Below are 16,277 nucleotides of genomic sequence, written 5' to 3' on the forward strand. Positions count from 1 at the left end.
CTTAACAAACCCGCAGTCCAGTTATAACTAAGTCAGGAGGTAGTTAACATAGTACCAGTTTACCAGTTTATCCGATACCAGACAAGCTTAGTTCTCTCATAAATATGGATATTCCCATCTACATATTTATAGTGATTGTTCAACTGTAAACTTTTGGTATGTTTAAGTAATTTGTAATACTCCAATTACAATGTGTACCTACTGATTTTACAGTCGGGTTTCATGTGAAATTTGAAAAGTTTATTCATGTTTTGGAGCTTCAGTGTTTTGGTAAAAGGTGGTAAGGTTTATGGTCTGTTCTGTTTACTTTCTTTTAGGGCCAATTTTTCAGTCATCAGCTAACTTCTATCTGATATCGAATATACAAAAATATATTTAATAAAAATAAATAAAGTTGGTTTCATTAATTCAATTTAAAGCTGCTCCACATATTTTCTATACAAAAGCTGTTAAAATGTCAAACTGAACTAAAATGTTAAAAATATTAAGATAAAACTTATTTAGATGATAATTCGGCTCTAAATTAATCGATTACTCTCCCTCATACTAATTATCACAATTTCCTTTAAAAACAGAAGCAAGAAATATTTTTCGAACGTTAAGCAATTTAAATTGCTATTTATGAAAATATTAATTGAACGCTGAACACGGCAATAGTGGATATTTATTTGTTACTTAAACAGCATTTTCTGGCGTTTCTGTGCCCTGCTGGGTCCATAAAGATAACATATTTTATAGCCTACCTTTATATGGGTGGGTCTATTTATATGACCATTAAATATATATTGAATTTTCTTTTCGAAATAGTTCATAGAATTAATAACATCGGCGAAGTGAAAATTCCACGAATATGTAAAATATGTAAAACAAGGTAAATATGTAAAACAAGGAAAAATGATAGCGTAGAGTATTTTCTGGACGATAATTACCGTAAGTCAAATTACCCATACAAAATACTGCAGCAATAATTCGCTGTTGCTGTCTGATAAATTTTAAATAGCCCATGCAAACTCCACACGAAACACATGATACTATTTCAAGAGTAAACCTACACCATCATCATGATCTGCCTAGCCTTTTCTCAACTATGTTGGGGTGTTACAAGGATGTATCAGTGTTTAACAAGGAGTGACTGCCCATCTGACTTCCTCAACCCAGTTACCCGTGGAACCCAATACCTTAGTAAGTCTGATTGTCAGACTTACTGGCTTCTGACTACCCGTAACGACTGCCAAAGATGTTCAATGACTGCCGGGACCAACAGTTTATCGTACACTCCGAAAAATGATATGAGTACACCGACACCATACTCCCAAAATTGTACGAATACGAAACCTTTTACAAACGTACAATACATCAAAGTCCGGTGCGTATCACGAAGCAAAAAGAGCCATCCAACTCAATTTATAGTTATTAGCATAGATACGAGTCATAAAACACCAAATCTCGCTCTGCCATCATCATGATTATTTATGTAATCCATTCTCGTATAATGGGAACGCGAAATGCGAGAAAAATGTTAACGTCTGGTCCAATGGTCGTTCTATTTGTCAGGATCAGAGAGAACAAAATGGCTAGTGGAGATGTCATAACGCAAAATCTCCTAACAAAGTATCGCGCAGAAATGCGGGTGGGCCAGGGGACAAGGAGGGGACTATGGAACCTCCCCTTATTTTCAAAATAAAATACCAGGGTTTGACAGATTGGTTTTTTGACAAGGAACTTGGACGTCTCGTTAGTTCTAGTAACTGATCACGCCTACCGTATGGAGCTTGACCTACAAGAAGGCAAATGACCTACCTTCCTCATGGCATCTCCGCTATCTTTCCTTCCTCCGTGGTCAGGATTGTAACATATCCGTATATACACGGTCTTTGTACGGCGAGCGGGCGGTTCACCCAATTTTGGGTGATACGCATAAATTGTGCGAGTTTCATGCCAGAAGTATGCATTTATTTCGTGGAAATGTTTTCCGTAGGTTTTTGATAGTATACGAGAAAGTAAAGTATAGATTACAGTGTTTATTTGGAAATATTTCAGAGATATTTGGTTTGTTTTGAACTTGCTTAATTTATGAAAATGGAAAAGTTAAAGATATTCTTAAGGTATATCTATAAGTCTGTATTGGAGTTCTAGGTTCCAAATTGTTTTTTGCACTGGGATATTCTGAGAGAAAAAAAAATGGTGAGGCCTAAATCCAGAATACGTTTGACTCACCTGTGTAATTCAAGACTTATACGTATCATTGATGTCGAAACATTACCTGCGGCTTGGAGAATATGTAGGTAATCCTATTTGCGAAAAAAAGTATAGATGGATAGCTGGCTACCTTTTTGCAAATGTCCCCTTTGCATGTCACTTAGTAATAGAGAATTGACCTGTACTGTTTATATTCAGGAGGCTACATTTTTTTCCTAGAAATACATTGATGTACCTCTAGGTATAACTACAAAAATCGTGCGGGTCTTACTTGTGTATAGATGAACATTGTCTTTGTTAGTTTTTACATAGTTCAGCTACACGGAATCACTGAGCGCTGCAAAGTGTACTTTTATTAAAACAATATGGATATAAGTATATTTACACACACACAGGTGGATCGTGTAATAAAATTGTGATATTTACGCAATTTAGTGATGTTTACCTATACAATTTTTAGGTTATAAACATGAAATGAAACACCCAAATAAATACGAACAATTTATTAATAAACAAATGTTAATATTAGGCTTGTAAAAGGACGCACAGTGCCAACGTTAGCACCCACGACGAGGTAAATGTCCGACTGCCGCCCTGATGCAGCTCAGCTAGGCTCTCACCTGGTAAAAGGAATTAATGATTTGGTAGGTACAGTCAGGCAGCAAAAAAACTATCATCTTCTAATTAGAAGACAAAGAAACAGGAAAAATGCGAGATGGAACAATTGAGTTGACACGTCTGACAGTGAGTACACAAACATATGCTATGTTCCCTTGAAAATTGACAACTGCACAAAATATTCGGTGCCATTATGTAACCTTTTTTGCACCATTATACCTTTATTTTGCACTTCGAACTAGATGACTGTGGATTTTATTTACAATCTCAGATTATGTTGTCATTATAAGTTTATTAAACATCCTCGTTGGTCTAGCTGTCGCAAGTGCGGCTGCTGAGCACGAGGTCTCGGGTTCGATTCCCGAGTCGGGCCGAAATCGCTTTGTGGGTTTTAGAAGACTTTCACAAAGCAGCCCGGAGTCTGGAAGCTGGTGATTGATACACCCGTGCATCGGAGAGCACGTAAATGTCGGTCCTGCGCCTGATCTCTCTCCGGTCGTGTCGGATTGCCGTCCCATCGGGTTATGAGAGTGAAGGAATAGGGAGTGCACCTGTGTCTGCGCAAATGCTCGTGCACTATAATATGTCCTGCGTAGTTGGCTAATCTCCTTACATGAGAACAGCCGCTGTAGCCGATAACCGGCTAGGAGGGACATCATTAAACATCCATATCTGTTATTTACTTAGTTTTTCATAGCAAACTAAACAATTACCTTTAATAACATGCAGTATGACATGCGCAGGCGCCGGCGTCGGTGGCGGCGCGCGTGCGATCGCGCACGTGTAGCGTCCCGCATCGTCACCGCGCACGCGCGCCACTCGCAGTATTGAGTTCGCGCCGTTTGATCCGAACTCGGTTCGTACACTGTTAGAATATTTCATCTAAGTAAACAATAAAGTAAAATACAAAAGAGTATGATATACAATTTGTGCCATTTAACTTTGCTTTTCTGAAATTAGCTATTTGAAACTGGGCAGACAGATCTTGTCGAGAAGCTTTGCCGATAACAAGACTTGACGATATTCAAAAAAGCTCTGACCAAACAATAGTGGTGCAATTGTGCACACGCGCGAAGCGTGAAAAATCTAACTTCAGAGACTCAATTTTCGCCAAAATAAACTTTTACTCCCTTTGTCTTTCAGATAATCTATCTTCGGCCTTCCTTTTCTTACATTCACAAGTGACACGTTAGCAAATGGAATTATTTCAATCAAAGTAGTACAATCAGATCAAAGTCTTACACGTACCTTATCCCACCCCTAGTAGTATCATCATTGAGTAGATCATCCTTCCTATACCACAGCAAGGACGGCCCCCCCTCCATCTTCAGGCCGTTGACCTCGCACCGCAGAGCTACAGTGCTGCCAACCTCACAGACTTGCTCTGACACCGCTGCGCCCGCGCCGTCTACTATGCGCACTGACACTTCTGTAACAAGAGTAGGATTTAAATCTGGGTATACAAAGGTGTAATGGGGAACTAACATAGTCCTACAACGATTGCCAACCGCATATGCTCTGGCGACCGACGCGTACAACCAATAACCTTGCATTTAATATCCCACTTAGTCACACGTCATAAACACACCTCAGAGATAGGCAGCAGAATCTCCGAAGCTCAAAATGTTTAACACCCCAGTTACCAACTCGCATACCCCGCGCATTGAGTATTGGACAAATCCCCCAAACTTGGGGAGGCCTTTGTCTTGCAGTGGATTTTTTCAGACTATGACGACGACGACGATGATATGATATCTAAAATTTGGTTTGAGTTCCTTAAATTAATATATTTTTACATAAAAAAGGAGACACATTTGTGTGCTTCAGCAGTACCGCGCAATAAGAATCTCACCTTAACAAATAAACCAATTAAATACCTTGCAGAAGAAAAACCATTATCTAATAATTAAGATAAATAAGAGCCATTTTGAAACAAAAGAACAATATTGTTTTCAGTTCTTTGTTACCTGAAGTCTTCTTATAATATTCTTGAACAGCCACTCAACGATTTTATAAAGTTTGGTTTTTCAAAAATAATATTACAAAGAATATAAAAGGTTTTATGTTTACTAACTGGGTTAGATTAATGTGTAATTAACCCAGTTACGAAGTGAAAAGTTTCGACTATGACTGAAATATTTTCTTTTATATTCTTAAAAAATATTTTAACAGCACAACTTTAAGATTATGTGTACTAAATAATTTTATACTTTTAATATAATTAAGAGCTTTCTTTAGTTGTAATAAGTTAACTTACCTTGTTTTTCATCGCAAGTTCTTTCATAAGTTTTTTAGCTTATCCTTAAATTAATGGGTATGGGGTTGCTAGGGTAACTGGGTTGAGGAGGTCAGATAGGCAGTCGCTTCTTGTAAAGCACTGGTACTCCGCTGAATCCGGTTAGACTGGAAGCCGACCCCAACATGGTTGGGAAAAGGCTCGGAGGATGAGGATGATGATGAGTGAATAACCGATTTACTGATACTGGCTCTGGATTCAAGGCAGGTTTTTAAGCCACGTTGATCATCGCCAGTTACAGCAGTTTGACTGATCCTGACCATTGTTGGCACTGATAGTTGCACATTTTTTCAAAAACACTTCTTAATCCTTCTTATATCCTACTTATATTATAAATGTGAGATCGTATGGATGTATGTTTGTTATTCAATCACGCAAAAACGGCTGGACCGATTTGATTGAAATTTGGTATGTAGATAGGTGATACCCTGGATTAACACATAGGCTACTTATTATCAACACACCACGCGGGTGTAGCCGCTGGCGGAAGCTAGTATTTCATATCTCTTCCGGTGACAGTTAGCAGTGACAACCATCGTTTTCTACAAAACACACAGTATCACTAAAAAAGAAGAATACTCGATTAAAAAAACAACAGTTTCTAACTCACCAGGCACCCTCAGCGTGACCCTCGCAGTCCGAGGTGGATGCGCCGACAGTTGACAGTCATAGTGCGCTGCGTCGGTTGGACGGACCTCTCGTACTTCTAATCGCCATATGTCTGGAGGTATGAAGCGGGCTGAGTACCTGGTAGAAACAAATAGTTAGATATCGAAAAGTAAAAAAAAAAAATATTTATTTAAAATGAAATTTTCAGGAAAATATTTCGATATCACTGCAGTATGGGAAAATTCTGGAAAAAGATCCTGCCAGGCTTTGTCTCTCTTGGCCAATGTGGCTAGTATGCTCATCTTCTGTTTAAAGATCAGGCAAAGATGCTTGTTGATACTGCAAGTGACTTAAAGGATAGTTTTATTTCGGTCACATGTTAAGCATTCTGATTCAAAGTAGCCATGCTGCCTTCGTGAGGCGGCAACGAAGACGATATATTCCACGCTTTTTAAGTTTATATTTACTGAGTAAATAAATTATTAGGTAAATGTTAAGTTTGTATAAATTCGATTGGGAATTCAAATTATATAATGATCAAAGGAAGAACACGTGTACTGTTTAAACATCTCCCACACGCAAAGTCGATCATTCACAGAATTTTGCCTTATAACAAACTTTCAAAAGAATTCTCGAGTAGCGCTCAAAAATTCTTCATCATACATAATTTCACACAGTTTAGAAAGTATACGAAACTCTGTTTATCCTTAAGGAAGGGAAGCTCGCTTATTTATATTTTCGTTTCAGCAACTTTGTAAGGAGTTTATTCAGGAGCAATATATTATAAAGTTTCGGGGAGCTGTCTAGATAATTGAGTGCAATAAGTAAGTGTTTTTGTTTTATTAACTCGTTAAAGTTAGTCTTACCCCGTTGAAATACGTACTAGTAGGTACTAGACACTGAACAAGATATCCCGTCTAATGTTGCCAACACCGCTTTACAAAGCTTTTTAAGTATTACAAAACAAACAACTGACAGTCTGAAAAATGTTTCTAAAGTTGGTTGTACATTTGTGTACATTCTCTGGCTGCCTTGATGGATGTAATTATTACAATTTCCACTTTCGACGCTGTCAGGCAGATTTGAGACTACTTCTGATTTATTAGGCAGTAGGTTACCTACTCATAATTTGTCATGATATTTACTCCCAAACAAACATTTGATTTACTACGTCGTGATGCTAAAATAAATATTCTAATTGGGTAGGTCATGTTTAAATGTGAAAATCGCGACTCCCAACTCCCACTTGCTACGCTGGCAAGGCCAAAAAGAACAGAAAGTGAGTTTTTGCAAAGGATATAATCTCCTTCTTATAAATAACTTTGTCGGCAAAAATTTACTACAATATAAAACTATGAACAAACCTGTCATCAGCTGTGTACTGTTGTGTACCCGTAGTCAGCAGCTCCATAGGATCTTCGTCGTTTTTCCGCCTCACCCAGGATACCTGAACATTATTAATTATAATGAGCAGAAAGTTAATTTGGTAATGCTAGAAGAAATATTTATTAAGAAAATAGATAGAAAATTATTCAAGATGACTAATGAATTTTAGTAAGGCATAATAAATTGTGTTGCAAAAAAATCGAGCACCATCGCGATTACCATAGACGCTGAATTTTTTTCCAACATTTATCATGTGATAGTGTCAATTTTTGCGATTATGTAATTCAGTGTAATTTACCTACGTAAGAAAAGATAGCAAAAAGTCCACAAAAGAAATTGAAAGCAAACAAATCATAACAAGAAACATACTTATTACCAGTTTATCATGAAGGGCGTCCACTTTGCAGTCTAAATGAGCGGTAGATCCGACCAAAGCTTCTATCTCGGGCGCCGCCGCCGCGTAAATACTGTTGCCATTCCCCACCCTGATTACATACAAATTGAAGCTAATTAACAGCATTTCGACACAAATATCTACTTGAACTTGAATAAATAGATATCTACTTGAAGTCGTGGTGGCCTAGTGGGTAAAGAACCAACCTTTCGAGTATGAGGGTGTGGGTTCGATTCCAGGGTCCAGGCAAGTACCAATGCAACTTTTCTAAGTTTGTATGTACTTTCTAAGTATACTTAGACACCAATGGCTGATAAAAAGGTGAAGGAAAAACATCTTGAGGAAACCTGGACTATAAAGTCTGAAATCACCAACCCGCATTGAGCAAGCGTGGTGATTAATGCTCAATCCTTCTCCGTGTGAGAGGAGGCCTGTGCCCAGCAGTGGGACGATAAAAAAAAATTAAATTAGTTGCTTGCTGTTATCTACTTGAACAAATTCTAAAGTTCTCTCAACAAACATTCAAGGTGTTTTCCAACTTCAAACTTTGACTTGTTTACCTTAAATCCGTTTGCGAAAATATTTAAAATGGGGTCCGCGACATTAAAAATACAAATTGAAGAAATTATTTCCAAAGTTTTCTTTGAATAAAAATATTTTCGTGAATTCCGTGCGAATTTTGTATGCGCAAAGTTGAAGACGTTTAAAATTTCATATTATTCAATTTCGTCATTACAGTTCTGCTCTTCGTTAAGTCAACAGAATTGAATTAATTTTGGCACTGGCCGTTCTGTCAAACCATTAGGCAAAAGCAAACAAGGTTTGTTATAAAACGCCTGACGAACATTAATGTTGGTTCATCATTTGTATTGTAAACAAGCATTGTGATAAAGTACTCATACAATGTTTTGTTCAGGCTCTACAGATTTCATTTCTATGAAATACGATTTGGGTATTACCGTATTAAATTGTTTATTATTGGCAAATGTTTTTCGTTCAACATTGGGTTTTGTTTACTTACTTCTCATTTCTATGTTGATGTGTATTGGAGTATGTATCGAAGATGTAGTTTAGAAGTGGGGCACTGGAGCCTGTCTCCCCAGGCTTTCTTCTCCTCTCCATTAACGAAGGTGGATGACTTGAGGGCAGCGACGAGCCAGTGGCCTCAAGATACCTCCTTGTATCAGACGTAGTGACTTCTATAAACGTTCGAACCACATTCACAACCCGCCTTTTCCTATTCTTCTTCTCATCGACCTCATCCACATTATTTACAATAACTTTAGCACCCTCGTTTGGAAAACTTATATTTGTTTTGTTATCACTGTGATCAACATTCAAACAGCATTCAACTTGATTCTTATCTACACTTGTGGGATACTTAAGATTGTTGTATAAGTTAAAACTGTCTGTGAGATTAACACTAGAGTAATTAAAGTTTTCGACAAGTTTGCTTTGATTATGTAGGTCAAAGTTAGCATGTAACATTTGATAGAGTTTGTTTATAGTTGGTTGTGAGCCGGTCTCTTGAAAATTGTTGGTTTCGTTCAATATCCTTGCGGCAACGTCGGCGTCGGTGCCTGCAAATATAAATGTAAATTTTAGACTCGATAAACAATCAAGTATTTGGGTTTGTCTGGAAACTGTAACCTTTTCGTTGGAAAGTAAACTGGAAGTTTTCTATTGTGTTGTAACCACTTTAGGTTCGGTTCGGCGCTTCGCTAAACATTGCGGGTAAAGGTATTTCGGCAAAGATGTTTCAATCTAGCTTCAAGTATTTATAGAAGTCGTAGGTATGTCTTCAAAGTCTTTGTGAATTCAAGAAGTTGTAGTGTTCCATTTAAGTTGAAGTACTCATTCTAAGTTCAAAAACAATGTAGCTCTTAATCACATTATACATGAAGCTTCTATTTCAGCTTAAAATACCGTCATGCAATCAGATAACAGCCCGCTTTTAAAACCTCGCAGCAGTATTCCCTCAAAGAGACTTCCGCAGTTTATAAAAAATCTCTCTAGGAATTAAAATATAATAAGGGCACTTAGAAGTACAAGTTGAAAGCTCTCGTAAATTTGCAATTTAATTTGTGCGGGGACGCGTAAAGAAAATTATTTTTTAAATGGCCGACAGTTTACAGGACGGCCCTTTCAACATGCTGGCTTCAAATAAACAATTTTGGACAACGTTGAGTTTGTAATGCTCTCGAGGGCATTTGGGATCTTTTGGCGAAGTGTCATTGACGATGAAATAAGAGAAAAGAAACGAGATTGAAGCGAAACAACTGTGAATTATGTTGAAAAGAAAATTGAATGATATTGTGTGTAAATTAGATCCTGTTAGAAATTGGCTGGCACTCCTACATTTTTATGTACGTCTTCAGACATTATTTGGAGATCTAAGCTAAGATCTACTTTTTTCTTTTATATCCTTCCTATGAAGCCTGCTAACTGTACAATCAATGCGTTGTATAACTCTGCGCCATCAATCTATTTTTATTTTCTGTAATTCGTTACATACTACCGTGCTGTATAACTACATAACTAATTACGGATCAAATCATCATAATCAATTGATCAAAGGTGTTGTTGTTGGAGAACTCACTATTGAAAAACAATGCGATAAAACTGATTGTTCAAAAAACCGTGACTGCCTCACATATAAAATACAAGTATATAAAGTAAAGATATAGTACACCAAGCCACTTACGGTGTAGTATGTAAGGATATATAGTTAAGTTATGGTTATGGAAATATTTGTAAATACTATGTATGTCGAATTAGATTAAGTAATCTGTAAACTTAAGGTAACTTTGTTATGAAAAACAATAAATAAATTATAAATAGGTAAATAAATTGTTTATTAATTCACTTTGTACATATTTTTTTATATTGTTGTGTATAAAATAAATAACTATGAATATTATTTAATTATCTAACCTCTACAAGGCAGGGCAGCTAGGGCTGCGAGCAGGAGCGCCGCGGCGGCCGGCGCGCACATCGCTGCTACATCATCATTGACACTGTAACAAATATAATTTACATAAATTATCTGCCAGGCTATTTACAATCTTATTTTTAAGGTGAAAGGATAGAAATTAAGAATGAATTCATTATCATCAATAGACAAGTAATTTTCTATCCTACTTAAGTCATCCTTTCGTAATGACAACCTTAGAATTGAATTCAAAAAGATTAATTGGGTTTTCAAAATGAAAAAAATCCAAAGTTTTCATATGAACATGAAAACTACACAAATATGCCCATTTTATACTAGCCTTTTCAGGCGATTATCACGAAACTACTCGCACCGTGGCGACAAACAAAAGATAACTCCGTATTTCATAATTCACTTTCCGCGCATCGCACTGTGTGAATCACCTAAGGCCTACATATTTATGTTTACAAAATCATATTCACTGTTTTCCCTATTAACATACTATTATGTAAGACATTAAACTGGTTTGTAGGAATGGTATAAGCTGTTATATGAAACGTATTTTCATGTCTTACAAGTACCTACATGTCAACCACAGGAAAAACCATTCATCATATTCAACCATATTATTCACGACTAACAGTAATGTTATTACCGGTACCAAAAAACACTCTCCTTAATTTGTCATGTTCGGGATTTAATACATTTTAGCATATTTGTAAACAACGTAAGGCCTTCGGAAGATCCCATAGGAATTTCGGGGTACATTGTGTTCAAATCACGGAGTAAGGAAAGATGAGCGGAGATGCCATAATACAAGTAGGTCAGGCGCGTTCTTCTAGTTCAAATACGTACATACAGTTTGCATGATCAAAACGATCAATTCCGAGTGAACTAACGAGGCATTCTTTGAGACATCTGTCACCGATTTTTGGTATAAACAAAAATGATCGGTTCCAAAGAATGCGTACAAGGGCGAAAGCAGTAACATTTCTCGTCCCCCACACACCTGCATATTGGCGCGGTACTTTCTTATTCGATTTTCCGTTATGACACCTCCGCTAGTCATTTTGTTCGCCGTGGTAGGAATGTATGGCTCGTGTTGGGGACACGACAATTTTGAATACTCAATGTACAAATTCCACGTGTATTGAAGATGGGATATTTTTACGCGACTGCCTATAGAGGATATAATAATATCTTTATGAATGGAAGTTTATATTTCATCATATGAAGACAGGGAGAGAAATTAAAATGTAGGTATACCATTCAAAGAAAATTGTTAAAGCATTCTGGAATTTCGTTCTGAATCTCTATCAATATTTAAGCCAGGTCTGATTTTCACTTTAGATATAATGTGTGATTTCAAGATCATTACCTATATATAAGGGGGTTTGGTATTACCAATAACTTTAACCTATAGTTGACCAGTGATGTTATTAGTCTGTAAGTTCCTTAAAATAAAGTAATAAAAAAAAAGCGTATCCTGCACAAATCAGATCCAGCTTAAATATATATGTATCCGTGTGAACGTAGCGTTATATGGGTGTTTCCAAACACACATTACTCATTTACCAGAGCCGGAACAATTTTAGTTGTTTCGTGACGCGCATTGCAGTGGCCATAAAAATGTTTAGCTTTCTTTTGCTTTCTTTCTCTCCTACAAACCCACTTTTCTTTATTTTCGCTATCGATATTTGGACCACATTTCTTGACTTTTATTACCTTCTGTAAAATCAATTCAACCTTCGACTTTCGAATTCGACCTTACATTCTTTGACTTTCAAAACTTTTGAAATAAACAAAAGAACATCTGTTTACTTACAAAATCAAACAAGAAACTTGAAATATCATTTCATCTTCACTTCAAAATAATAATTAAAACATCGCTCTACAAACCGCAACAATGATTAAAACGTTTGAGAAAATAACAGACTTTGCGAAGTTCCCAGTTCCCAGTAAATGGAGCGAAGTGTTAATTAAATGCCACCAGTGCTTTAAGGCTTGGACCACACTGGACATGCTTGTACAAATTGGCCTTACAAGTTGGAACTGCCCAAAAGTTTGTGGAACTTTCGGCGGAGTATCAAGAGTATCAGGTCGCTGGTCGCCTTTGTAAGACGAAGTATTAAATTGAAGGCATTGTGAATTTAGCGGTATTCATATGGAGTTTTGTAGGTGAAAATGAGAAAAACATATCTTCAAAAATGTTTTAGTAATTAAGTACTTAAATACTTACTTAACTGAGACATCTACATACGTATATGTATCAGTTTAGCATTTTCTCAAACTTTGTCGGGGTCGGCCTCCAAAGCTAAAAGGATGCAACTGAGTACAAGTGTTTAACATGGAGTGACTGGATATTTGACTTCCTGAAGCTAATTACCGAGGCAACCCGGGTTTAGAAAGATTTCCATTTCTGTCTGCCAACCGACAGACAGAAATGGCCCCCGGCCGCCTCAATCTAACGTACCTACCTTCTGAAATACGAAGACACCCATTCATGGACCGACCGTGTCCATCTTTACTTAACTATACTTTATTTTCCTTGGTACAAAAAGTGTGTTTTTTTTAATAAAAAAAAAACTTCTTGCCTGTACTTGCCGTGAGCTGTGAGCGATTGTACACATCCTTAGAGACCAGATTCAATTCCAAGATTTAAAGTATGTGGGCTATTGATGTAAGCTACATTATTTACGGTCTCGTCTGCATCAAAGGAGTATTTTATTCAGCATTGCAGTCAAGTTCTCGAGGGATGGGTAGTCAAGTTGCAGTGTGTTTGGCTTAAGGCAAGATTTCACTGGAATGCAGCATTGGGACGTACATAAATGTTTGTTCTGGTCTACTCGTTGTAGTAGGTAAATGGTAATTAAATGCGTGGGAAAATGTCATAAAAACTATTCCCATTGTGCGTGACACGTGTTGGTAGTATAAAATGTTCGAAAAATTCAAACTATTGTTCACGAACACGTGCTAGCACTGAACTTTGAGTTCTGTCGCGTGAGTATTCATTTTTGTTCAAGAATAATTGGAATCTTTTTTTGGAGCCTCGCCATATTTCTATCTATCTCTTTTGTTTTGTGATAAGTACATATTAAAATACCGAATCTTATAACATTGACACCTATTATCAAATGGCAAATACATAAAATTTAACAGTTTACACCCAACCATCCTTTTAAAATAACACGCAAATAATTATTCACAACTCAGACGACAAAAAAGTAACAAATTACCACAAATAAATTATTCAAAATATAATTCTGGTTCATAAACTGGAGCCACCTTAGCCACCCTTAGCCACCCTCAGTGGTTCAAGTGGAAGACGTATTATAGCAGCGTTTACCATTTATTTCTATGCATAATGAAGTTAGCAGAACTGGCTTAGAGGAGAGTATCAAGGCTTTATTTTTTACACCTGTGTGCTTTTAAAGCTGGGGTTTAGATCTGCAGTGGTAGGGGTTGAATTGGAAATTGCATTCAGTGTTTTTAGAGTTAGAGGAAAGTATCCGTACTAAAAGTAAAACTGTCAGTCTGTCTGTCAATCGCGTTTTCACACCAAAACTTCTAAAGTGACCGTTCAGTCTAGAGCTTGAAAAAGATCAATAAAATGAGACGAGACAGATTTTGAAGAAATATAACAATAACGCAGCTTATTATTATAACGGCTTATTTTTCATCCAAGTAGGTAAATAGTTCCCTACAATCACGGTTGACACCGCTAGGAACAGCCCGTCTACATAATTCTTATGTTACAACACATAGTTTAAACATAACCAAACCAAAGTCAGCAAGACCAAGCTACACCATTTTGTCGAAGCAAGCAGTTCAAGGCTTCTAGTTTCATCATGAAACGGTCCATAAGATTCAAGTGCACATTACGAGAGCTAGAGCATTCTCTCAGCCATGATATGGCAAGTGCAACTCTACAGAATGCAGCTTTGGTAACATATTGCACTTGGTAAAAGGATTTTACTTATTGAATTTAAAAAAAATGAAAGGATAGAACAATGTTTAAGTTAGCGGTTTTTTATGATAAAATTTTCTTACCCATAATAATAAATACATAATTGTAAATAATACATAAACTATTTATTTCTCTTCCCTAAAGGTTCTTAAAATTAAGTTCACAGCATTTTACAGACCAGTCCTTTGTGAAAGACTGGTATCCGCACTAGGAAACCCTGTCACGCAGATTACCAGGCCCCCCTCGAACATAGTGTAACTCATATAGCAATTCGTGTACATAACATACAATTATGAGCCACCACATTTGAATGCAAATGTTAATCTATCCGTCTGTCATGCTTTCACACCAAAACTACTGCAATGATTTGAATGAAAGATCACAGATAGTATGAGAAAGAAAATAGGCTAAATGAATTATCACAGATAGTCTAGGTAGAGTTTGTTAAGGACCATAGACTATTTTTACCCAGTTGTGGGAAGTGGTTCTCTCGAGACGTTGAAACGATTAATCATTCAGCGATTTACGCCCTTGTTTTGATTATAATTTGATTGTCCTGTTATTATGAAAATTAATTCTCGCTGAGTGGTTTATGTAAATCTTAAGGAAATGCTATACAGACTTTTAAATAAAAATTATAGGACAGAAATATAGAAGTTTATTCAAACTGTTTTCCTCATAAGTTACCATTGTAAAATTCTTTTCCTTTTAAACAATACACTCATTCATTATCAAGTTTTTTTCCAAAAATAATGCATTATTTTTTTATAAGTAGAACGTTCTTAACCTCGCGTGTTAGACACGCGAATTAAAAATTAACAACTCCTGTCTTAACGAACAAATTGAAGTCTTAAACTTGTCTCACTTAAACAAACAAGTTGTGATGAAGTTTGTTTTAAGTTAGAATTTTATTGGCTCTTCAAACAACTTAGTTTGCATCTCCTTGATGAACAATCAATTATCTTAAGTAATGTCTATGTAAACTATGTAGATTACTTGGACGTCGCGTGTATTACTTTATTTGTATTTATCATCTGCCTTCTCTTTTCCTAACCAATCAGGGTTTTTCTCAACTGATGCAGCTGGGTACTAATTTTACATGGAGCGATATTGACCGCCTATCTGATCTCGTCAATCCAGTTACCTGAGCAAGGAGATAATTATCTCGAACTCTATTTTATAGAAGTCGAACTATACGGGTGTGTTGCCATGCGTGAGTCACCTGGCATTTTTTTTCAGTTTTAATGTCGCGGATAAATCTGCACGGATGATTTTGAAGATGAAAAAAGAATATATCACAACGTATTACTGAGCTTTATCAATTTTCACTCACGTGGTGCACCTGGATATTGACGACCTACACCTTCCTACAGTTGCTTCATCTATCCGATTATTTTTGCAGCTTCCTCGCACATCCTACTTCCTACTTATATTATAAATGTGAAAGTTTGTGAGAATGTATGGATGTATGTTTGTTATTCAATCACGCAAAAACGGCTCGACCGATTTGATTATGTAGATAGGTGATACTCTGGATTCTGGATTAACACATAGGCTACTTTTTATCAACACACCACGCGGGCGAAGCCGCTGGCGGAAGCTAGTAAAAAATATTTGAAATAAAAAAACAAAACTACAATAAAACGTAGGTATAATAAACGTAGGAAAACGAATTGAAATCAAAACCATGCTAAGTAATCAAGATCGACTTCCATTGAAAGCGTTTGTAAATAAAAACTAGCTTGAATATTTTAAAAGTCTTTGTTTGTGCACAAAGCTAAAACAAATAAGTCATGACTAGTGTACCCGCAAACTAAAGACTAAACAGTCGGCCGACAATTCACCAAATGGTTAGCAATTTTTTTTAAGAAAAAAT

At 36.5% G+C, this 16,277-nt stretch overlaps 1 protein-coding gene across 1 annotated transcript in view; it reads right to left on the reverse strand.

Annotated features, from left to right (window-relative positions):
* Window positions 1–2,687: 2,687 nt before the first annotated feature.
* Window positions 2,688–16,277, reverse strand: part of LOC110369769 (uncharacterized) — a 52,897-nt gene continuing 39,307 nt past the window's right edge. Inside the window, exons 2-9 of the mRNA XM_049839161.2 lie at window positions 10,437–10,519; window positions 8,524–9,082; window positions 7,485–7,593; window positions 7,087–7,169; window positions 5,724–5,860; window positions 4,066–4,246; window positions 3,531–3,682; window positions 2,688–2,819 (exon numbers count right to left, since the gene is read on the reverse strand). Coding sequence (XP_049695118.2) covers window positions 2,725–2,819; window positions 3,531–3,682; window positions 4,066–4,246; window positions 5,724–5,860; window positions 7,087–7,169; window positions 7,485–7,593; window positions 8,524–9,082; window positions 10,437–10,497 — 1,377 coding nt within the window. The 5' untranslated portion in view covers window positions 10,498–10,519 and the 3' untranslated portion in view covers window positions 2,688–2,724. The remainder of the gene's footprint in view (window positions 2,820–3,530; window positions 3,683–4,065; window positions 4,247–5,723; window positions 5,861–7,086; window positions 7,170–7,484; window positions 7,594–8,523; window positions 9,083–10,436; window positions 10,520–16,277) is intronic.

This window comes from Helicoverpa armigera, chromosome 9, assembly GCF_030705265.1.
Source record: "Helicoverpa armigera isolate CAAS_96S chromosome 9, ASM3070526v1, whole genome shotgun sequence".
NCBI lineage: Eukaryota > Metazoa > Arthropoda > Insecta > Lepidoptera > Noctuidae > Helicoverpa > Helicoverpa armigera.